Genomic DNA, 24,830 nt, shown 5'->3' on the forward strand with positions numbered 1-24,830 from the left:
ATACTGAGTGTAACTGAGCTCGGCAGGTGTAAGCCTGGCAAGTATAGCTGTACATAGTGTCACTGTTTGCAACTATAATTAGTGCAAATAGTAAACAAACAAACTTGCTAAGTCAGTCTGTGAGACCTTAGCATGTCGCAAGAGAGGCCAGATTAGCTCGTACACTGTAGCACAAACACTGGTAAAAGGGCTTTTTTTTAACCCATGAACCCATGATGTCATTTAACTAATACCTAATAGTATTGTTGTTTCTATGATTTAATACGGTGTGTTTGCGATCCGGTCACAATACTTTATTAATTGATGTAGCATGAAAAGTTACACCAATTGATGAATATTGCCTTTGCTGTGATCCACAAAGAAAAAAAGCCCTGCAGGCCTTAGCAAATTGATGTGCTTGTCAACAACTTCCCCTGGTATACAGTTTCAAAATAAACAGATAATTATATACACTAATTGTTCCAAACACTGCTTACCTTCAGGTTTACTTTTTTTACTTTTCCATGTAAATCAGAGTAGAATGATAATGCAGAATAAATATATGAAAAATGTATATTCTCTTTCTAGGTAATATCTTTCTTGGTGTAATGTCTGAAGCACTGGGTCAGTAATTTATGTTTTAGAAACTCAAGTGGTTTGTAAATCCTAATCATGTTTAAATATTGATCTGAAAATAAATAATAATCAATCTTGTTTGATGTCCATAGATGTGTTACTCAAAAAGCTGTCTTTTTTATATCACAGACTCTACTTACATATGATTTGCTGAAAAAGAAATACATCCGTAAACAGACAGGCCTGTACGTGATACCGTGTCCAAAACATGAATATAGGGTGCTTGAGGGGGGATTGCTACTGGGGCTATCTGAAAATAGGTGAGTCAAATACTGCTTGTTCTATATTCAGTAGTACAACAGTGTTATTCACTAAATAGCTTGGATGACAACGACATTCAGTGATGATCTAATAGTTATAAACTCCCTTCATTATACTGAATGGTTTGCTTTTTCATGGGATTGTGGTTTCCTGGTTGGAAAGAGTAAATTTTTTTCAGGTGGGGCAAACCATTTAAGGACCATTTAAGGATTTTCTATTCATAATGGAGTGCTGTTTCCAGGGCAAATATTAAATGGGCACTATAGTCACCCAGACCACTTCAGCTCAATGAAGTGGTCTGGGAGCCAGGTCCCCCAGGTTTTTACCCTTCAGATGTAAACATAGCTGTTTCAGAGCAACTGCTATGTTTACATAGCAGGGTTAATCCAACCTCTAGTGGCTGTCTTCCTGACAGCCGCTAGAGGCACTTCTGCGCCAAGGGAGTGGGGTCCTGAGGGTGGGAGGGGGGTGAGAGGGTTGGGGTCCTAAGGAGTATATAGTGTCAGGAAAACAAGTTTGTTTTCCTGACACTATAGTGATCCTTTAATAAATTTCATTTGGGTTTAATTGTTAGAGACGGATTTGAAGAGACTCAACAACCAATGTCAACATATCTTTAAGGGCATTGAAATGGAAGCACAGGGCCCTCAGTATCGGTTGCATTGATTTATTAAAGTGTTTCTCCGAGCATCTTTTACACAACAGCCCATGATAGTGGTTATTTGGAGTACCCTGACGTAATTCCCTGGTAATGGGGCAAGCTATTTTGCAAGGTTTTGTCTCTTACCAGGGTCCTGCTGGTTGCTGAGCATCTCTGTATGGTGACTGAACCACATACGTGGTTCTGCATAGCTGTAGATTTCGGATGCCAATCCAGCTGCTCATTCATTGGCTGAGAGTGTCAGCTCAGTACACTCAACCTATGAATGAGCATCTGTGAATAGAATATGCACTGAATTGACATTAGCCAGCCAGGAACTCTAATGATGGTTCTGGGGATGGAGTTAGGCCTCTAGCAGGTAGCCCAAATTACTCTGTATGTGCACTGTTGAAAACAAAATAATGCACATACAGGCTGTTTGCACCATGACCACTTAAAATCACTGATGTGTTAATGGTGCTTGCAGTTACCCTTTAACCCCTTAAGGACACATAACATGTGTGACATGTCATGATTCCCTTTTATTCTCTGAGTGATCTGTGTTTGATCATTTCTATGCGATCTTTCACATGTATACTTGCACGCATAGATACATTACTAGCCAGTCACACACAATAACTGACAACACACTCACAAATATATGCATACATACAAAAATTCATACCTCAAGGTGAAGAAGGGGCTCGGAATAGAACATTTGATTTTTGCAGCATGGATCGTAGTCTCTAGAGGAAAATGACCTGTCTCTATGATGCAGTATAGGAAACATTTTCTTTTTACGATTCCCCTTGCACACATGAGCCCTGTATTAAGTTTGCCAGGAGGATGACTTCTCATGCCCCCTTCTTCTCACTCTCTGAGACACAATGCCATGTGGGAGTGAAGGAAAGCTGTCTCTGCTGCCACAGCATGCAGAGACAGCATATTTCAACAAAATGTATTGAAGAGCTTCTCGAACAAACTACATTTCTGGGCAATTAAAAAAGGATTTGATTTTCCCCATATTTCTCTCCTTGAGAGTCATTATAGATGTGAAAGGAGGGGACATAGCCGGGGCATCCTCAATGCTCCTTGCTTAACAGGGAATTCATTGAGCACTACAAATATTGCAGTTAAGAGATTAATCCCAATTATGTTTATTTATGCTGTATTATTGTAAATGTGAATTGTTACGAGAAAACGTAACAAATTAGACTTTTCTAATGTAATATACTCTTTCCTGTAGGGACCATTTTGTTATTTGGGATTTGGAGACTGGCTTTATAAAGCACCGCTTAAGGCCACAATTTAAAGACAAACCTTCTTCTTTAGACCATGATGTTTATAAGGAGAATCTACAAAAACAAGTTTTATTGCGAAGACAGAAAAGAAAGGACACAGGTATTTTATGAAAGGCTGAACTTGATTGACTTGAGTCTTTTTTCATCCAATATTACTATTTATATATGTAAAGTACCTGCATAATATATGTTTCACTAGGATAAACAAACCCATGGAAATTTTAACGTTTAGAAAGTTTTTTTGTTTTTTTATTGTTTCCTTACAAATTAGAGTAGAAAGATAGATGTTCATAATAAATGGTCAGAAAATGTATTGACTTTCTAGACACTCATCACATTTTCTGATGTGTCTGATATTTTATAAATTTTTTACAAAATTTTATTAAGAGAATTTTGTAGAATGTTAACATACTTCACACATTACTTATATTATTGGTTACTGTTATCATCCATTGCCTAATGATGGAACAACTGTCACAAGTCTAGACAGAGTCCACAGATCTTGGAGTTCTGAAGGTTCAAGACAAAAGAGATAATTTTTGAGAAATCTCAATGATTGTAATGGCTTTTAAACATTTATAGGCTGGTGAGCTAATGCATCATCAGTAGAATCTGTTCAACCCTTGGGTCGCAGGTTCGAATCCCGGCAGGGTTGACTCAGCCCTTCATCTTTCCGAGGTAGAGAAAATGAGTACCATTAAATTGGGTAATAGTAACAGCCCCTGTTACTATTGGGCGATGTTGGGCTAAGGTAATATCCCCAGGAGTAATCTGAATTTACCTTTCCTGGTTAAATACTTTGTTATTATTATTTATAATAGAATAAAAGGGGATGGGATGGAAGAAACATGTGGCAGTGCAAATTACTCTTTTGATAAATATATTTAAAAAGTTTACAAAATGAAGTAATATCTTAAAAATACACTAGAGGGCGCAAGACACCAGGCATATAGAAATAGTTACCAATCTTGTAGCTGTAAATGCATACCATACTTAGAAGTTAAAGCAAACAATTTATTCCAGTACCATCAAACATGTAAAATAACCAAAGTCCAGGACCAACTACTAATACTTAAACCAAACTGCAGTAGAAGCCCCACTATTTGTGACTCCTCGGGGCTGTTGTACCTTAGTATAAAGAGTAAAAAGTGGTGGACATCGAAAGTCTTGTGCAGAGTGTTCCATTTCGCTCAACGCATTGGGTTCCCGTTGCAATCACGACTTCCTCAGGAGTCAATTCCAAAAGTGTGTGATTAACTTAATTGTAAATGAAGTAAGGAATATCATATGGAGGGATTTATTTTTTTAGAGTTTTGTTACTATATTACGTGCAACAACGTACTCATAAGCTATACAATGCATGTTTGTTTATCCAAAAAAATACTTATTTCATTATGGACGTCTGTTCTACTACTGGGTTCTGAGAAAAGAAAAATGAATTTTAAACTTTTCTATGGCTTTTTCCCATGTTGAGTTGGATCATAATTTGAAATTGTAAAAGCCAAGGTAACAGGCGCACAAATTGGTAAAAATCTCTTAATTGCAGATTACAGGAGAGAAACCTATACAATACAAAATATAAAAAACATCATAGTGTAGTATGTTCAGATATATTAAGTAAGTGAAGAAATTAGAGCACTCACAAATTTAAGAGCCATTTAGAAGCTGGCTCTAACTTTGTAGGCGTTTTCTCAATATTGAGTTGATGTTTCAGAAGTCAGGTCCCATCAGGTACACCAGTTTCATATGGACAGGTACTCAGGAACCAGTATAGTTGAAAAAAAAACCTTTTATTTCAAAGTTTAGGTAACTAGGTCTTCATCAGGTGCATTTAACAGAACAGTGCTTACAACTTAATATATGCAGAAAATAAATAAGCCTAATTAGGTCCGGGTGCGTTAATTACTTCAAATTAATGCCCCTTACCATATATGGACAAATTCCGATCACAATTTGCTGTAATAAATTATCTCACTTGATAAACACAAATTAATATCTTTTTCCAATTCCTAGTTCTTCTCACTCCATGGGAAAGACGTAACGAGACCAAAACTGCAAAGCGGCGGCGTCAGGAGATGGAGGTTCAGCAGGAAGTGGAGAAACTTTGGCAGCTGCTCAATGAGAAGAACAATGCTATCGATCAGTACTTGCTTAGTGACAATGAAAAGGTGATGAAAATTCTAGAAATCCTATTGTCTTGTCGTGAATAAATAAATGGCATATTCTAAATTATTTATACATTACAATCTCAGTGGATACATAGGACATTTTCAGTGATTGTGTCATAAGGAGAAAAATTTATTTGTTTTTAAATGACAGTCCACATTTTTACTTCACTGATCATATTTTTTATTTTTTTTCCAGAAATTTGTAGACTTGTTTCATAAGTACTTTGTATGTGAAAGCTAGTTTGTGCATGCCCATTATCACAGAAAGAAATACAACTGCTCTTATGGATAGACTGACTTTTAAAACATATTATTCCTCCTCTTTTAACACATAAATCTAACATCAATGAAGATTACCGAGAAGATTAGTAGTTTGTAAGTGTCCTTAAAGCGGCACTGTCATGGCCGATTCCAGGTTTTTTTTTTAACCCCCCCTCCCGATTCCACTACATCTAATTGCCCCCCTATTCACACCCAAATGCCCCCAAGCCCCCCATATTACCTATTTTTTAAATGTTTGTTTTCTGCCTGGACATAGATCCTGGGCGCCGCCATCTTTGTGTGGGTAGAGTAAGTCCCTGTGGGACTAGATAGCGCTGTGAAATTCCCACGTATGCCCAGTTAAACACTTGGGCATTCGCTACGGGAATTTCGTCTATTCATTCATTCGTCAGAAAGATGAATGAATGAATAGAAATTTCAGCCGAACAAGCAAACATCGTTTTACTTGCTATTAGTAAAGTTGGCTGAAAGACCAATCTTGGTCTTTCAGCCTTTTGGTAGATAGCTCCCTAGTACCGTGCAAGATGCAGCCGCAGCATTCAAATAAAATTCAGTTCCAAACAAAAGTCCTGAATTTTGTTCTAACACGAATGGACAACCTGCTCTCATTCTGCTAGGGCAAAATTCAGTAGTTTTGCCGGCATTCATGAATACGGAAAGGAAGCATCGCGAGAACACGGGGGAAAGGTGAGAATTGTTGGAAAATTGCTCTGACTACCAGAAATGAAGCACACTTTGCTCCACCGCTGCTCATAGATGGTCAGGCATAGGAAACCTACATAAGGGTTCAGGGCTATCCCAGAGATGTATGTATCATTTTTGTAAAATAACACAATGGTGTCAACTGTCCCTAACCAAACTGACTCCTAGTTTGTAGATAGTCACTTCTATGCATAAACAGCTTAGCATTAGTGGAAAAATACACAGAATACTTGCTATCTAAACAGAAGGGGCACAGTCTCTCTACAGCCTGCTAAAACAGACTGATATTTAATCTGAACGCTGGTCACAATTCAGTCTTTCATAAATGTAATCCAAATAATAAAGTACCAATGTCATGACAGTAAAACATACTTGTCAACCATATTTTAATATTCTCTGAGCTTTTTCATTGCCATTGAAAAAGCTCAGAGAAGAGTGAAACATACTTTGTTGAACCAAGTGAATACCAGCCATTTAGCAGCCTGGGATCAGATACACTTTTATACAGTGTTGCCAATCAGACTGTTATTTTCCATCTCTCGCACCCATGGATACCATGACATCACACAAGCATGCTCAGTGCCATCACGGCTTGCCATAGAGAATCATTTCATTCAAAGATTCTCTATGATAAGATTTTGATTGGCGGTTCAAGCTCCTATGGTCCTCTATGAAGTACATTGGACTATCATCCTGGAGGTACGGCTCCAGAATGACGTCATTTAAGGTCAAGCCTCCAGGACCTCAGAGGGAGACTTAGCACTGGAGAAAAGGTGAAAAAAAGTATATTTGAATTTCAGTGCAAGTGCGCCCTTTGTTTAGATTGTAGTTTATATTGGATAGGTTTCAGGGCATTTTCCAGTCATGGCATCCTTGCTGCTATTATTATATTTTTTCTTTCTTTTTTTAAGGTGCTACAGATTGACATGTTTTATGTTTACCTCGTATTTACTAGATAGTCTTACTGTAAAACTTTTTTGGGTTATGCCTTTATGCCATTTTTATGCTGCAGTAGATTACCTGACTATATAATGTAGTAAGACTAAACTGTATTGGATTCCATTTACTATATTTTCAGGTGATTGTGTGCTCATATTATGCGCACCATCTCTGTGTATTTAGCCTGGAGACCATGAGCCATCTACATACGTTGGAAGACAGAACGTCGATGCTCTTCCTTCATAGTGCAGCACTCACATACAATGGAAGTTTCCTCGTTCTCTCCAACTACTGTGACACTGAAAAGATCAGTTATGTGACCTTGTGGGACCTTCACAATGGGCTGGTAATAAGTGCAATAGGATTGTTACTTTGTAATGAAATATGAAGACAAAAGCCATAGAAACCAGTGGTTCTTACCCCTGGGTTGAGGCCTAAGAGTGGATCCCCATGATTTTTCAGTTAGTCCACGATGTATACAACATGCTTATCATATTCATGAGGTTGCAGTCAACAGCTCGACAAACTTGGGTTTTTGTAATGCTTCCATGTAACCAGTTGTTCAAGCATAACACATAATACATTTTGCGTGTTATAATAGCAAAGTAAATTTATCCGTAATATTTTTTTCTACCTGCATACTGGGACTTCTGTTGTTAACACAAGATGGCTGCCTTATCGATACTGAGTTTGGAAATCTTACATATTTATATGAAGAAAAAAATGCATATTTTGGCCACATAAACAAAAATGTTGCCTGTGTTACTTAAATTATTGGTCAACTATAAATGAAACAGGCATGTGCTCCATCTGGTGGCCGCAACACTTAATGTTATCCACTAACTAAGAGTTTAACTATTTTAACTTAAAGCCGCACTGTCATGCCGAACTTACCTTTCCTCAATCTCTTCCTTTTCTCCCCCTCTCTCAGGATCTGTTATTCTTTTCTTCCTGTCTTCTTTAGTTTTCTTTAAAATCATAATTTTTATTTTTTTTTACTTACAGGTGAAGAAACGACTAAAGAACGAACCAAATGTTTCTTGTATGGCACTTACTGATGATGCAAGTCGAATTGTTTTTGGTGTGTCCTTGGGAAACATGTAAGCCATAAATATAGAACATGTCAATTTAGATACTATTGGTGGAGGGAAGCTATTTTCCTTTAGTTTCATTTCTCATTTTAGAGAATTAATTCCTGGAAGCTGGCTAGGTTACAGGGGACGTTAAAGGGAAACTCCAGTGCCAGGAAAACAATCCGTTTTCCTGGCACTGCAGGGTCCCTCTCCCTCCCACCCACCAATCCCCAGTTACTGAAGGGGTGAAAACCCCTTCAGTACCTTACCTGAGGCAGCGGCGATGTCCCTCGATGCTGCCTCCTCATCTGCGCCGCTCCTCCCTGTGCTTCCGTCGGCCGGTGGGTGAGACTGATCCCGCCCACCGGCCGAGGAGACCTAATGCACATGCGCGGCAATGCCGCGCATGCGCATTAGCGCTCCCCATAGGAAAGCATTGCAAACAAATTTCAATGCTTTCCTATGGGGATTTGAGCGACGCTGGAGGTCCTCACACAGCGTGAGGACGTCCAGCGACGCTCTAGCACAGGTTTCCTGTGCTATAGAGCAGGAAGTTCCCTCTAGTGGCTGTCTAGTAGATAGCCACTAGAGGTGGAGTTAACCCTGAAAGGTAATTATTGCAGTTAATAAAAAACTGCAATAATTACACTTGCAGGGTTAGGAGTAGTGGGAGTTGGCACCCAGACCACTCCAATGGGCAGAAGTGGTCTGGGTGCCTGGAGTGTCCCTTTAAGACACCTAGAACACGTCTGCTCACTTGTATGTAGTTTGGCCCTATAACACCCTAAAAAATTCTGCATGTGATTTTAAAGTATTCAGTTTTTTACAAGCCCCTAATGTTCTACCTGCTATTCTTAAGCTCAGTGGCCAACAGGGTAATTTACTGAAGTGAGAATTAAAAATGAATTTCACGTTTAAGATCAGACTAGCTGAATTGAAAGCACAGTTTACTTAGAGATTTTTTTTTTCCAGTTTGTCTATTTTGAAATTAAATTTGAAATCCATTTGTGAAATGTTTTCCTCTTTTTTACATTTTGCAAAAATTGCAGATTTCAATAAAAATGTACACTTTTATGAACTTACCTGGTTACACTCCACTGGCTTTCACGCAAGAGTAGGTCCTGTTACTTCCTGGTTTGGTTGGCTTTTTTGCACTGAACTCAAGAGGCAACGACTCCAGTCTGTGATTGGACAGCCACAGAAAGTGCGGGCGGGGTTAGAAAAGGAGGCTTTGCAAAGGCAGCAGGCAAGATATCTGCAGTTTTTGCAAGCTGTTTTTAGATATAACTCCAATGAAAATATATATATATTTATATGCGGGCAGGTTTTCATTTGGGGTATCTACTAAAATGAGATTTAAAAAAAATGTATTTTGTATTTGGGCAGTGGGGTGTCCCTTTAGCTATACTGCCTGCAGTGTCACATAAGACCATCATGCTCCCCCATCCGTGCAACTGTCTCATAATAAATTAGCTCATATCTACCATGTGGATTAGCTCAAAACAGCTGTTTCTACAGAAAAACACACTGGTTAGTTCTTCAAACTTTGGGAATATATATCATCCAACTAGACATTTCAACTGAGCGTGTCTGACTGTCTGCTTGTAACTGTTTGTGTGACTCTCTGCCTGTGCCTGTGTGTGCCGTGCCGTGAAGACTTTTCGCACAGGGCGCCTAATGGCCTAAGGCCGGCCCTGTGTGTATAATCCGCAACACTAAAAGTACTATTCAAAAAGTGCAACTGGTTAAACTCTTGTTTGCACCTAATGCAGAATGGTAAATTAATGACCCGCTAAGAATTCTACTTTGCTTGTGGGGCGTAGGATTTAGGCAGAGCAAAAGTCAGGAAATGTGTCGTTTTCAGTATATGAAGACAGAGTTTGTAATTGTATTAGCCTTGTGATTACCATGTGCATTTTCAGTACCATGGACAGGATAAGAAACAGGCATACCTAAAGGGTTAGTCACTGAAGTGTAAATTCACAGTGGATTTCAAATTTAAAGTCAAAATAGCCAAACTGGAAAACATTTTCTAAGTCCAGTTTGGCTAGTCTGGTGTTAAATTAGAAATTAACTTTTAATTCACTTTAAATTCTGACTTAAGAAAATAACCCTGTTAGTGCACTCACCGCTTAGAGCTCTTATTGATGTGGAAATGTGCACACAATTTCATTGTCTGCAAAAAATTAACAATCCAGTTATATGTACAACTATTTTACAAATTAGAAAGATAATCTAAAATTAAGTGAATAAGGATTAGAAACTTGCAGATTTATCACAAAAATCTGAATAGATTAAGAATAAAATTGCAATAGGAATATATTAAACTACTGGATCATTCTACAAATATATAGACAGCTCTTATGTTCCTTTGATTAAAAAGAAAAGAAAAGAAAAGAAAAAAAAACATTTTCTAGGAGGCTGGTCTTCTTTACACGAAGCTCTACTGTTAAAGAGGTTAAAACAGATGATGTATCTGCATTTTGATGAGGAGTGTAGTCAACTATACATCGGTTTGCAAATTTGCAGTAAACATACATAACTACAAATCAAGATCAGAAAGAAGCCAATATAAGTTAATTATTGATAACTGTGTTTAGTACACAAATTATAGAATGTTGTATTAAACAAAGCATACCCGAGTGTTAATTGTAGTAGACATTGCTCTTGAGAGGTGCTGTGAGCTGTTACAAAGTCTATATGTAATCTACAAATAAAGAAAGTCTAATTTTTTTTTACATTTTATTAATTTCCATGTACTCTGGTCAATTTTTAGCCTTAAGGTCTGGGATCCTTTCAGGCATAAACACAAGATCATCCCTGGGTATGACAACTTACATCTTACCATTGACAGCAAGCTTCACGTTATAGAAGGAGGATCGAAGGCAATCTTGCTAGCAGGTGAGTTAATCTTAATTATCATATCCAAATGTCGACTAGGCAAGGAATATTTAACTCTTCTAGATGTTTTATTATTTCATAACTTACAAACATGTATTCCTAATTCTATAGGGTCCTACTACGTATTTAGGTGACTGCCCAGTAACTTCCCCTGTTTGCAATTAAAAAAATAATTGGGAGGCTAATGCTCATGCGCACAAATAATCACGCTTCGTCAATCAAACGCTCTCTATGAGCAGCATTTGATTGAGGACCAACTCTGAAGAAGGCCATTAGAGGTTTTAAAACAGCAGAGGTACTGCACCCAGAACACTTCAATGAGATGAAGTAGTTTGGGTGCCTAAAGTGTACCTCTGATAATATTTTATCAAGCATGTGACAACGAGAGGCTGATTTGACATTCCTGGGAAATTATACCTCTAATTTTAACATTCTGCAGCTGGGATCCTAACTGCTGAGCTGTATGTCTAACATTTGCATTTCTCTGATCCAATTGCAATGCATAAGGATTATTGCACATCATATTGCCTTAATTGTGGGGTTATTTACTCAACTAGGAAATGTGGGTAAATGATAAAGGAATTGCAAATTATAGACCAAACTTGTAAAATAGCGGAGTTCAAATAATAGCAAAGTTGTTTGAAATAAGAATGTTTCCAATAAGGATATTTAGGGTCTAAATTTGTAATTACCCTGCCAGTTCTCCCAAATTCACAGTTTAGTGAATAACTCTGAATGTGTCTGTGTGACTCTAGATGCTATCCCTCCTGACTAAAGGAATGTTAGGGTGATTCTGTTATCCAGTGTTACACAGTTAGTGTACTAGGCTTTATATAAAGCACATCCCTCTTAAAAAAATTAACATTCCAGATACTACTGCATGTTCTCAAATCTACTCTTACATGTGGAATACAAATAAAAAGAACAGCATTGGCTCGTGATGATATAACAGAGCATTAATCTAATCGTTTAAATATACCTTTTTGAGAAGTCGTGTGACAAATAAAAGTACATTTTTCAAAATAAAATGAATCCTTATTTTTATTCTTATAGGTGACGTTAGCTTGTGGGACCTGGATAATGGAACACTAGTGTCTGTCTTTTCCCCTGACAGCACAATTTGCTGTTTGTCTTTAGCAACGGACAGAAAGACAATACTTGTTGGTATGAGTGATACCCCTTCACTCATCACTCTTAAGGTAGCAGCACAAGACCGAGAAAACACCTATTCCGTGGGCGCTGACTTATTTGGAGAGGAATCAACCAGCAGTGAAGATGAGCCTGATGACAAGGAGCAACCTTTAAGCATTTAATTAGAACATGACACTTAAGATGGCTTTTTCAACATTTACATGTTGGAACAAGTAAGGATCTAGCAAAAACTCGATTTGCATTTTCTGCGAACATTAATCCAATCTGCCACAGCACGATTTATACCGTGAACTTTGTAGTATCTTTATGAAAATGTAACTTAGTTTAGGTGATCTACCCCACCACCTAAAACTTATATGTGTGAGTGCAGCGCTTAGAAAGTATTTAAGTCTTACCCCATATACATGAAAAAAAAGGTAAAATAAACACAATATAGTGAAGAATTGTTACTATGTAGGTAGTTGGATAGTAATAGATATATATATCCAACTCACATGTAATAGAGCCTTTTCACATTATAGGCTCTAAACAGTGTGGCTTTCGTGCCTTTCAATAGGTGGCAGCATTAACCTTTTTCTACCCAGCTGGTTTGGATTGTCTTCACAGTAACTTGTATAACATAAAAAGAGACAGAAAACAGATCTGGGTGCAATCAGTATGTTCAGGTGAGGGAACCATAAGAAATGATAAAACTTGCTCACCTGGTTAAGAGCCTATTTTAAAATGGGCTCAAAACTTGAAGTTATATTTGAGGGTGACACTCCCTTCTTTGGAACCAGGAAAACCAGGATACTTCAAACAATGTACAATAAGGTGACTTTAAAAGGATTTATTTTCCAATATAAAACAAAATAAAAGCAGTGTAAACACAATTAAAATCAAAGTCTATTCCTTATCTTTGTCCACTCTCCAAGACGTGTTTCGATGATGGGGCTTTTTCAGTTTGTGAATGCTTGGTTTTCCAATTTCAGAATTTAAAGGCTTAAGACCACTCCCATCTGTACATGTTACCCAATTGACAGTGTTTTTTTACAGGAGTTTGTCATCTTAATTGATTAAAGGGACTGTCTCTCTTCATTGCGGCTGGAATGAGGAAGTTATCTGAATTTTTTTCCGGAAATCGTCACTTACATTCTCGCGTCTGTTACTACCAGTCTCATAAGGCCTAGTGGCGATATGTCATTTCCGGTTTTCGATCGTAAAAGAAAAGAGTTCAATGTTTCACAGATTTGATGGCCATGTTTGGGAAAAGTGAATAAATGATATATAAAATGGGATTAACATATGGAATATTTTTCAAATCATTGCATATATAGAACATGATATCTGTAAATAACCATTACATAATCCATAAGATATCTATAAAAATATATATCATCTAAACAATATCTTAAAAAGTACATGTATATTAAATAATGCAATATATGTAAACAATGTAAATATAATGAGTAAAAATATAGATCAATTTATAGGAAGTGATACAGCTCAAAATCTTCATTTAAACCTGAGGGACTTAGTGTGTTTAGATTAAAAATCCACTTCATCTCACACATTCCTAAATGTCTTATTATGTCTTATTTCCTCCAGTTGGTTTTAATTATCTGTATAACAGTAAATTTAAAAACATTGTGGATCACTATTATTTACAGATTTAAAATGTCTTGAGATGCTGTGTTTCTCATAGCCCTTTTTAATATTGCGCACATGCTCCTTTATTCAAATGTGTAGGGGACGTTTAGTTCTCCCCACATAGCACAAATGGCATGTACAGGTTAAAAGGTATATCACATTCTTGGAAAAACAAGTGCTCATTTAATGAATTTGTATCCTTTGTTTCCATGTGGGTCCTCAAAGGTTTTTATATGTCGTTTTTTACTTTTTGTACTACAACAGCCAAAAAAAACTTTTTGTTGAAGAAAATTATCTGTTTTGTTAATCTTAATATGATTTTTTTTTTTTTTACTAGTCTCTTTTTTTAGACTAGGAGCTCCCCTGTATATTATTTTTGGTTGACTTGGAAGAATTGATGTCATATAGGATCATTTCTTAAATTTGCCCAAATTTTTTATATAATTTGTCTTACTTTTTTACTATTGTTCTTATAATTACAAATAAAGAGAATATTTATATTGTCATTACTATTTTGTGTTTTAAATTGAAGAAGGGATGTACGATCTATGACACTGATTTCTTCTATAGTATCTTCTAAAGTGGCTATATTGTAGCCTTTTTCTACAAACTGTTTTTTTTTTTATTTTATTTGCTTGGGTGTGGAAAGTGTCGAGGTCTGAACAGTTTCTCCTCATCCGGAGAAACTGGGATCTCTGCACGTTCCTCAGCCAAGGGGAGAAATGACAGCTGTTGATATGTTTGAGTTTTAATTTGGTTATGTTCAATATAAATATAAATATCTAAAAAATTGACTGAACAAGCACTAAAATTGGTTGTTAAGATAATACCCCAATTGTTAGAATTTAAAAAGGCTAGAAAGGATGTTAAATCTTTGTTGCTTCCATTCCAAATGAAAAAATGTCATCTGTATACCTGTGGTAGGAGACTATGTTTGCACTCCAGCTATAGTTGTGATAGACAAAAAAAATGTTCCCGATATGCCATGAATAAATTGGCATAGCTGGGTGCAAACTAAGTCCCCATTGTAAGATTCTGTCAATATACTCTGATAGTCGGCTGGATATAGAGTTTATCCCAGAGACTATCGGCCTCCCTGGTGGGTTGAGTTGATCTTTATGAATCTTCAGAAGATGGTAAAATACCGGTACTTTTGGAAATTTGATGTCAAATATGACACAAAGTTCAAAGTTTTGAGCCCATTTTATAATAGGCTCTTAATCAGGTGAGCAAGTTTAATAATTTCTTATGGTTCCCTGACCTAAACATACTGATTGCACCCAGATCTGTTTTCCGTCTCTTTTTATGTTATACAACTTACAAAGATAAGGAATAGACTTTGAATTTGTTTTTAATTGTGTTTACACTGCTTTTATTTTGTTTTATATTGGAAAATAAATCCTTTTAAAGTCACCTTATTGTACATTGTTTGAAGTATCCTGGTTTTCCTGGTTCCAAAGAAGGGAGTGTCACCCTCAAATATAACTTCAAGTTTTGAGCCCATTTTAAAATAGGCTCTTAACCAGGTGAGCAAGTTTTATCATTTCTTATGGTTCCCTCACCTGAACATACTGATTGCACCCAGATCTGTTTTCTGTCTCTTTTTATGTTATACAAGTTACTGTGAAGACAATCCAAAACAACAGGGTAGAAAAAATGTAATGCTACCACCTATTGAAAGGCATGAAAGCCACACTGTTTAAAGGCTCTATTACATGTGAGTTGGATATATATATATATATATATATAAAACCCCTGCACTCCAACCATAACAAAAAGAAAAATACCTGGTGTTCTGGTGGCTGAACCATAATAGAGGAAAAATACCGGCACTCTAGGATTTCATATAGTTAAATCTTAATTTATTGCGAAGAGAAAATCGACGTTTCATCTCCTCTAGGGAGCTTTCATCAGGACACAAAGCTCCCGAGAGGAGCTGAAACGTCGATTTTCTCTTCGCAATAAATTAAGATTTAACTATATGAAAATCCTAGAGTGCCGGTATTTTTCCTCTAATTATATATATATATATATATATAGTAATATATATATATATATATATATATATATATATATTACTTTCCAACTACCTACATATTTATATAACTGATATAACTTGTATATGTTAATATTTTATTATATTCTGTGCAATAGTCCAGATCTGTGTTGGGCCTAAACTTTATAACTACTAAATCGTTTTAATTATTTCCCTATTAAGCTAAATGTAAAGTAATTTCTCACAATTTTTATTTTTCATGGAAATCATGTCATATAATGAATAGCATTCAACTAGGTAAGTACAAATATATATTTGAAAAACAAACAAACACTAAGGGCTTAACCCCAAAATTGTTTGGTTATCCTTTCCTAAAGTCCCACTCATTCCCCATCCCCAAACATCACCCATTAACACGTGTCTTTACAAACTCACAATTACTTACTGACTCACACAGGCACACACAAACACACATGTACAAAGACAATCAAGGGTAACAGACACACACAGATAGGCAAATAAACAGTCAGTAACACGCCGGCATAAGCTCACACACAGGCACTGACAGACACAGTTAGACACAGACAGTCAAACATACACAAATGGACACAGAGGGATACACACAGGCTTTGGCAGACACAGATATGCACATACAAGTACATTTAGTCCCACACAGACACATGTAGGTAGTAGGTACATATAAGCAAAGACAGATATACAGTTACACACAGACAGGCATATATAAACAGACACACACACACACACACACAGAGATACATACAGAGCCATACATAGGCAGATAATGAAATACTTACACCATACAGGATACTGGCTGCCTTGGAGGTAGTGATGGCTGGGTAAGGGCTGCTAATAACTGTTCCAGGCCAGAGGTTGTAAGTCTCCTGTACTTTCAGCCAGGAGGGGAAACAGCAAAAGTAATAGAGATGCTAAAGCCAATGAATATTATAGTGTCATATTCCCTGTATCTATCTATTGCTCCCGGCAATACCCCATATAAGGATTATGGGCAGGGTAAGCAGACAGACAACAATATTTGCAGTTACAGGGACTCACATTCGGTTTGGCCGCAATCATCCACCCCACTCCTTACGATATGCTTGTTTAAAAACGAAAAAAATCTAAATGCACCTGCTAAATAATTAGGCATTAATGTATCTTTATTATGTCTGCTTACATTTACCAGGTGGATTAACCAAATGGGCACATATTTACAAGGGTTATACAACCTTTTGGTAGTGTTGTGCCAAAGTAATACTTGGAAGTCTCTACAGTGATACCCCTATTTTCTTTCAAAAATGAATGTGTGTGTACGTTAGTGAATTCCTTTGTTATATGTGGGTGTGATTGCAGCTTTGTTTGATTGTATGTGTGTTGGGGAGAGGCTGCGTGTGTATGTGTGGGCTATTTCTGGTGGTTATGTATGTGTTTTGAATGTTTGCAGTGGTGTTAGGAGGAGGGACTTTTTAATGCGACAATGTTTAACAAATGTTTCTAATAAAAAATATTTAATACAAAATTTTAGTAAGGTTTTTATGACTCCTTACCTCCTGCATACCTTTGCCCTGAGATGATGACGAAAATCTATAATGATCACACATGGTCTGATGGGTGGAGCCTGTAGTCTTCAATCCTGGTACCTCAATCCAGTTGGGTGCATCGCACGGAGTCAGATAGTGGCCATGGTAACCAACATCAAGAGGGAATAGTACAAATTGCCTATACATGCTGTGGGAGCAGATTCCTTTGTGCTAGCAGAGCTGTCGGATATCTCCTGCAGGCCTATTTTGTTTTGGCAGCTTTGTGTGCCATGGGTTTCGGATCCCTACTGTACCATTAATTTTCTTTTATGGCATAGTGAGGCATCCTCCTTTTGGATTACAATTTAAAGACTGTGAATGGCCAGGGACCCTTATTTACTGTTAAACTATTTTAAGACTGAGTGGAAGGACAATTCCAGGCACTATAACCAATTGAAAGAGATGAAATGTTTATAGTTACAACAGTGTTTCTTTAAAGAAAGGGGTATAAGTCCTACTGCTTCAACTCCAAGCCTTCCAATGGTATAGTATGAAACTCTTTCTGTTTACCACTGAAATTGTGAAATATATATACAGTTGTGGTAGTTCTTTCTCCTCAAAATGCAAGCATATGTATTTTTCTTTCTTTCTTTTAAAAAATCTTTATTTTGGTAGTGCATTGGTATCACATTTTTGACAAGAGATATGCGAACAGAAAATATAGAAATAAAAGCAAGATATACAGATTATGAATTATGCACAATTTTTAAAAATAAATAAATAAACTAGTGATATCAGAGTCACATGTGAATCTAGTCCCTCAAAAGTGAGAGGTTAATGTGGTCATTGAGCTTCTTTAGCAGGAAAGCGTCATAGGATAGGAGAAATTAAACCAAATGCTCAACAACATACACAGTAGTATAAAAACTTGCTAGAACAAGCCATAAACCTATGGTGCATAAAATAAATGAGCTTGATTGGCAAGTAGGATATGCATCCAGACTAAGTATCCTTGCCCAAGGGGGCAGTGGGGTGAAATGTGGGCCATTTATTTTTCTAATGCTGCCTTGATATGCCCTGGTCAAGAAAGCCCCCAATCTGAACTACGCACTTTTCATGCAGAGCGACAACCTAATATTATGCAGAACAATAAATGAAACAAACACTGGAATTAACTTAAAAGGGGTCATCGTAAGCATTAACACATTTTTAATGTGGATGTCTAGGTCGTGTGGATGCGGTTGGGCAGACTGTATTCTTCTCACTACATAGTAGTTATATAGTTCCTAGATTCAAAAAGGGTTCAAAATCCTTGCCTGAAAATTTTAGACCTGTAAGCTTAACTTCTGTGGCTGGGAAAATATTTGAAAGGTTATTAAGGGATAATATTCAAGAATTCCTTGAGAAGAACATGGTTATCAGCAAAATCCAGCATGGTTTTATGAAGCACAGGTCATGTCAAACGAACTTGATTGCATTCTACGAAGAAGTAAGTAGAAGTATAGATCAGGGTGTTGCAGTGGATGTGATCTATTTGGATTTTGCCAAGGCATTTGATACAGTTCCACACTATAGATTAGTGTTCAAACTCAAGGAAATCTGTCTAGATGAAAATGCTTGTTTTTGGGTAGAACATTGGCTTTAAAATAGAGTACAAAGAGTTGTCATTAATGGTAAATTTTCAAGCTGGACAGAGGTGGCAAGTGGTGTCCCTCAGGGTTTTGTTCAGGGACCCCTTCTATTTAACATCTTTATAAATGATCTTGAAAAAAAGCATTGAAAGTCATCTTTCAGTGTTTGCAGATGACACAAAACTCTGTAAAGTAATACAATGCGAGCAAGATATTACTTTGCTGCAGAGGGATTTAGATAGACTGGGGGACTGGGCACTCAAATGGCAGATGAAATTTAATGTTGAAAAATGCAAAGTTATGCACTTCGGCGTAAAGACTGCACAAGCAACGTACAGGGAGTGCAGAATTATTAGGCAAGTTGTATTTTTGAGGATTAATTTTATTATTGAACAACAACCATGTTCTCAATGAACCCAAAAAACTCATTAATATCAAAGCTGAATATTTTTGGAAGTAGTTTTTAGTTTGTTTTTAGTTTTAGCTATTTTAGGGGGATATCTGTGTGTGCAGGTGACTATTACTGTGCATAATTATTAGGCAACTTAACAAAAAACAAATATATACCCATTTCAATTATTTATTTTTACCAGTGAAACCAATATAACATCTCAACATTCACAAATATACATTTCTGACATTCAAAAACAAAACAAAAACAAATCAGTGACCAATATAGCCACCTTTCTTTGCAAGGACACTCAAAAGCCTGCCATCCATGGATTCTGTCAGTGTTTTGATCTGTTCACCATCAACATTGCGTGCAGAAGCAACCACAGCCTCCCAGACACTGTTCAGAGAGGTGTACTGTTTTCCCTCCTTGTAAATCTCACATTTGATGATGGACCACAGGTTCTCAATGGGGTTCAGATCAGGTGAACAAGGAGGCCATGTCATTAGATTTTCTTCTTTTATACCCTTTCTTGCCAGCCACGCTGTGGAGTACTTGGACGCGTGTGATGGAGCATTGTCCTGCATGAAAATCATGTTTTTCTTGAAGAATGCAGACTTCTTCCTGTACCACTGCTTGAAGAAGGTGTCTTCCAGAAACTGGCAGTAGGACTGGGAGTTGAGCTTGACTCCATCCTCAACCCGAAAAGGCCCCACAAGCTCATCTTTGATGATACCAGCCCAAACCAGTACTCCACCTCCACCTTGCTGGCGTCTGAGTCGGACTGGAGCTCTCTGCCCTTTACCAATCCAGCCACGGGCCCATCCATCTGGCCCATCAAGACTCACTCTCATTTCATCAGTCCATAAAACCTTAGACAAATCAGTCTTGAGATATTTCTTGGCCCAGTCTTGACGTTTCAGCTTGTGTGTCTTGTTCAGTGGTGGCCGTCTTTCAGCCTTTCTTACCTTGGCCATGTCTCTGAGTATTGCACACCTTGTGCTTTTGGGCACTCCAGTGATGTTGCAGCTCTGAAATATGGCCAAACTGGTGGCAAGTGGCATCTTGGCAGCTGCACGCTTGACTTTTCTCAGTTCATGGGCAGTTATTTTGTGCCTTGTTTTTCCACACGCTTCTTGCGACCCTGTTGACTATTTTGAACGCTTGATTGTTCGATGATCACGCTTCAGAAGCTTTGCAATTTTAAGAGTGCTGCATCCCTCTGCAAGATATCTCACTATTTTTGACTTTTCTGAGCCTGTCGAGCCTATACAGCTTGGAGTAAGACAACATGCATAAAGAGGATGATGTGGTCAAAATACTCATTTGCCTATTAATTCTGCACTACCTGTATACCCTTAATGGAAGCGAATTAGGGATAACAACACACAAAAAGGACTTGGGGATTGTTATAGACAACAAACTATGCAACAATGTGCAATGTCAATCAGCAGTGGCTAAGGCCAGTATGTTATTGTCATGCATGAAAAAGGGCAATCATTCTCAGGATGAGAATATCATTTTGCCAATTTATAAATCACTGGTAAGACCACATATTGAATATGCTGTGCAATTTTGGGCACCTGTTCTAATGAAGGATATTATGGCACTAGAAAAGGTGCAGAGGTGGGCTACAAAATTAATAAAAGGAATGGAGTATATCAGCTATGAAGAAAGGTTAACAAATTTAAACCACTTTAGTTTAGAAAAACGTCGCCTGAGAGGGGATATGATGACATTATACAAATACATTCGGGGCAAATACAAACCATTGTGTGGAAATCTATTCACAAACTGGACTTTAACATAGGACACAAGGTCGTGAGTTTAGACTGGAAGAAAGAAGATTTCGTCTAAGGCAAAGGAAAGTTTTTTTTACTGTAAGAACAATAAGGATGTGGAATACTCTGCCTGAAGAAGTGGTTTTATCAGAGTCCATATAGATGTTCAAACAGCAACTAAATGCATACTTGCAAAAACAGAATATTCAAGGATATAATTTTTCAATGTAGGGTAATAGCTGCTTGATCCAATGATAAATCTGAATGGGATTTTTTTTGCCTTCTTTTGGATCAACAGCAAAATACAAATGTGAGGAAGGCTGAACTTGATGGACGCAAGTCTCTTTTCAGCTATGTAACTATGTAACTACTGGTGCTTACATGCCTTCGTCCCTTGGGACAAAGGGGATGATAGTGGTAGGATCCCAAGAGTCCTCTGGGGACCTTGCGTTTGGAAGAATAAGGCCCAGTTTCAATAGGAAAGGTGATGCATCTCCCATCAAGTTGAGGATGGGCGTAGTCATAGAGTGGATGACCATCAGCCACTGCCTCCCTCCCCCATCTGTAGGACAGTCCTATTGAACGGAGTTGGTTAGTAACAGGTCCATAGGACTTTATCCAAAGTTGAGTAGCTCTAGTGAGATCTTGATTAAAAAAAAAATATATATATATATATATATATATATGCTAGAGTAGAGTCCTCAAAAGACATAGGCGTTATGTCTTTCATGGCGGTCATGTTTTCACTTTTCATGATGTTAATTGCAAACTTGTGCTGCTATTCAAATTAAGTGTAATTTACCAAACATAACTACTACAATTTATGACAAAAATAAGAAAGCTGAGAAAGCATCAATGGTGCAACGGGTGCTCTTTGGAGAACAATCAACAAACAATGAATACGAGCCTGCTGACAAGGACCAACTTTTAAGCATTTAATTGGAACACAACATTAGGTTCTTTAGATAGCTTTGTTGCCATTTACAGGTTGGAACTAGTGAGAAACTTGCAAAAACTTCTGTGAACATAAAGTCAGTCTGTTCCAGAGTGTTTTATACCATGAACACTACAGTGTCTATAGTTTTCTTCAAAATGATTGGGATGGCATGGTGACAAATTTTATGGAGTCATTTCTTATTTTGCTGCCCAAAGGTAAAGCAACCTTTCAGAAGAACTTTGCCCAGTTATCCCTTACCTTTGCCCAGTTATCCTCTATGTCATGGAAGAACTTGAACTAACAATAATACATGAGAACTCCTCACTGCCTCAGATCAAGTTAAGAAGATGGGCTTTTGGTGATGGGAAATCCTTTAGATTATGTCAAACCTCTTAAAAAAAAAAGCTTGATAGATGGGGCGTGGCTTGGAGCTTGAACTGACTTGCCGCACGTATGGGAAGCTCCCGTAGCTCGTTTATTAAGGAGCCAAAATAAACGGAGTTCCGAGCATTCTAAAGCTACAAAAGCACACACTCACCTTCCTCATGTTGCAGAGAAGTAAGAGTAAGCTTTCTAAAGCGGACAGAGCCTCCTTCTTCCTAATGCGAACACCGGCGGGGAAAAGCATAGAGGGCCGCAGCCCAATCAAAGATGCATCACCCTCCCCACCTCTGGCCTCTCCAAGCTCCATCTCGGAAGAGGGGCACCTCACTGCAACAAGGATGAGAACCTTGATGTCTGAACTTACAGACACAATGCAAGCCACTATTAAGACACAGATCCAGGCCCTGACCACAGATCTCCACAGGGAACTGCTGGATATTGGGCACAGAACATCGCAAGTCGAACAGAAAATGGATGACATCGCAACGGCCCATAATAGTCTGGCAGACAAGCTCCAAGAGATGGATGCCATGCTGGAAACACAGAGACGAATGATTGCCAACTTGGAGGACAGGTCCAGGAGAAATAGTTTCAGCTTCAGAGGTATACCGGAGACAGTCCAAAACTCTGACCTACTCAACTAACGGATTTTTTCCAAGAGCTGACACCAGCTACACATAGATCAACTGGTGATAGATAGGGCCCACCACCTTTCGCAGATCCAGCCACTTACCTGCCACGGTCATGCAGGACGTGATAGTAGCATCCATTTTTACCATGTGAAGGAGTGCATCACCAAGGCCTGCAGAAACGCTGCCCTTCCTGAGCCATACAGAAATATAAAATTATTTCCAGACCTGTCTGCAACCACTCTGCAGTTCCGTAAATCACTGTCACAAATCACTGCCAGCACAATTAATAGCAAGAAGATGGTAGTCTCCTATACCTCCCACAAAAAGGACCTGATTGGGGACTTGCATAAACAACGGGTATACGAGACTTCCTATACATTCCTTTTCCCTCCTTCCACACTTTACCAAAAAACATGGCAACTCTGGCGCACATGGAGATCAGGTAACCCATGATGACTGTAATTTCATGTGTACAATAAGGACCTACTTTTGACCTTACCTGCTATGTTACTGGAGCGGGCCATTTACACCACCTACTTCCAACATCTACGTAACATTTTGACAATGAACAGTAGAGGAAACTTCATTACTTTACTGGAAAGTATAACTCGTGCACTGCTGCTCAGTTGTAAGAGTAATGCACTGAACCAGATGTCTCTCCTCTCCCTCACTCCCCCAATTTTTGTTTCTGTAGCCAGTTCCTATCTTTACTTGAAATTAAAATAACAATTTCAAATGGAAAAAAACAAAGCTTGATAGTTTGGGGGGAGAGAAAACAAAATGATGCACTTATAACCTAGCACAATAATCGTTACAAAAAGCTGTGTTGGTTTATGCTGCTTGGATTGTCCCTGTGAAATAAATGATCAGTTCAGCAGTTTGACCTCATTTATTAAAATTCACTACTACTGGCATGCTCTCTAAACATAATCAAAAAACGCAACATGTAGGTATTTACGGTGTAATTGTTTTACGTTGGTTATAAGTTGCTCAAACTCACAGATAGGTATGTTTTGGTAAAGACTACAATGCAAGCCAGTTTTTGATAATCTTTATTTGTGGAAATATAGAGTAGACACTAGTCTCTTTATGTGGGTCCAGTTTTAATGTGTACCTATTTTAGTGTATTAATGGTAGTATTGAACAGTTATTCTTCAAGCAAAGCCTATTATCTGGATGGACAAAACTAAATTGAAATGGCCAAACTGACCAGAATGGCATTTCTCAGGTTTACTAAAGCCAAGTCAGGTCTGAGTTTGCTTGGGCCAACTAAATCTGAAGCAATTGGCTGGATGCTGTTGTTGTCCAGATTAAAGTTAGCTAGCTAGCAATGTTTTAAAAACTCTTGGCAGTGCAAGGATTAACCATGTCGTAGGTGCCAGTACTTCGCACCAGGGAGAACAACTGGTTTCCTCTAGCATTACCTCCTGAATTATATTGTTTGACTAACATACTGTAAGTTCCATTGTGGTGGCTTATGACACTGACAACTTTATATGATCTAAACCAGTTTTGTTAAAATTATAGGAACACTTTTATGCTAGAAACGCAAAGATGTATTTCTAACACTATGTGGGGGAAACACCAAATGTGCAGTGAGTAGCGCAAGCCCATTAGGCCTTCCCCAATGAGAAGCATTGACTCACTGCTTTTTTATGAGGTTTTGCTTGACACTGGATGTCCTGCTTCTTATCTCAGTGCTGCACCTTCATTCAAGGTGCACCCCGCTCTGCATGGTGGCACTGAACGTTCCCTATTGAGATGCATCGCTTCAATGCATCTCTAGTAGGAGATGCTGAATGGCGCAGCGTTTTAAGCATATGTCGTAGCCTCCCTATGCTTTCCTATAGGAAAGCATTCGGTTGGCTAAAATACTC

General features: G+C 37.9%; 1 protein-coding gene across 1 annotated transcript in view; it reads left to right on the forward strand.

The window, feature by feature from the left end:
• Positions 1–12,414, forward strand: part of LOC134615479 (uncharacterized) — a 62,133-nt gene extending 49,719 nt beyond the window's left edge. Inside the window, exons 20-26 of the mRNA XM_063460003.1 lie at positions 745–875; positions 2,763–2,917; positions 4,831–4,985; positions 7,048–7,254; positions 7,914–8,008; positions 10,758–10,882; positions 11,936–12,414. Coding sequence (XP_063316073.1) covers positions 745–875; positions 2,763–2,917; positions 4,831–4,985; positions 7,048–7,254; positions 7,914–8,008; positions 10,758–10,882; positions 11,936–12,195 — 1,128 coding nt within the window. The 3' untranslated portion in view covers positions 12,196–12,414. The remainder of the gene's footprint in view (positions 1–744; positions 876–2,762; positions 2,918–4,830; positions 4,986–7,047; positions 7,255–7,913; positions 8,009–10,757; positions 10,883–11,935) is intronic.
• Positions 12,415–24,830: the final 12,416 nt, after the last annotated feature.

The sequence above is a fragment of the Pelobates fuscus genome, chromosome 6 (assembly GCF_036172605.1).
Source record: "Pelobates fuscus isolate aPelFus1 chromosome 6, aPelFus1.pri, whole genome shotgun sequence".
Classification (NCBI taxonomy): Eukaryota; Metazoa; Chordata; class Amphibia; order Anura; family Pelobatidae; genus Pelobates; species Pelobates fuscus.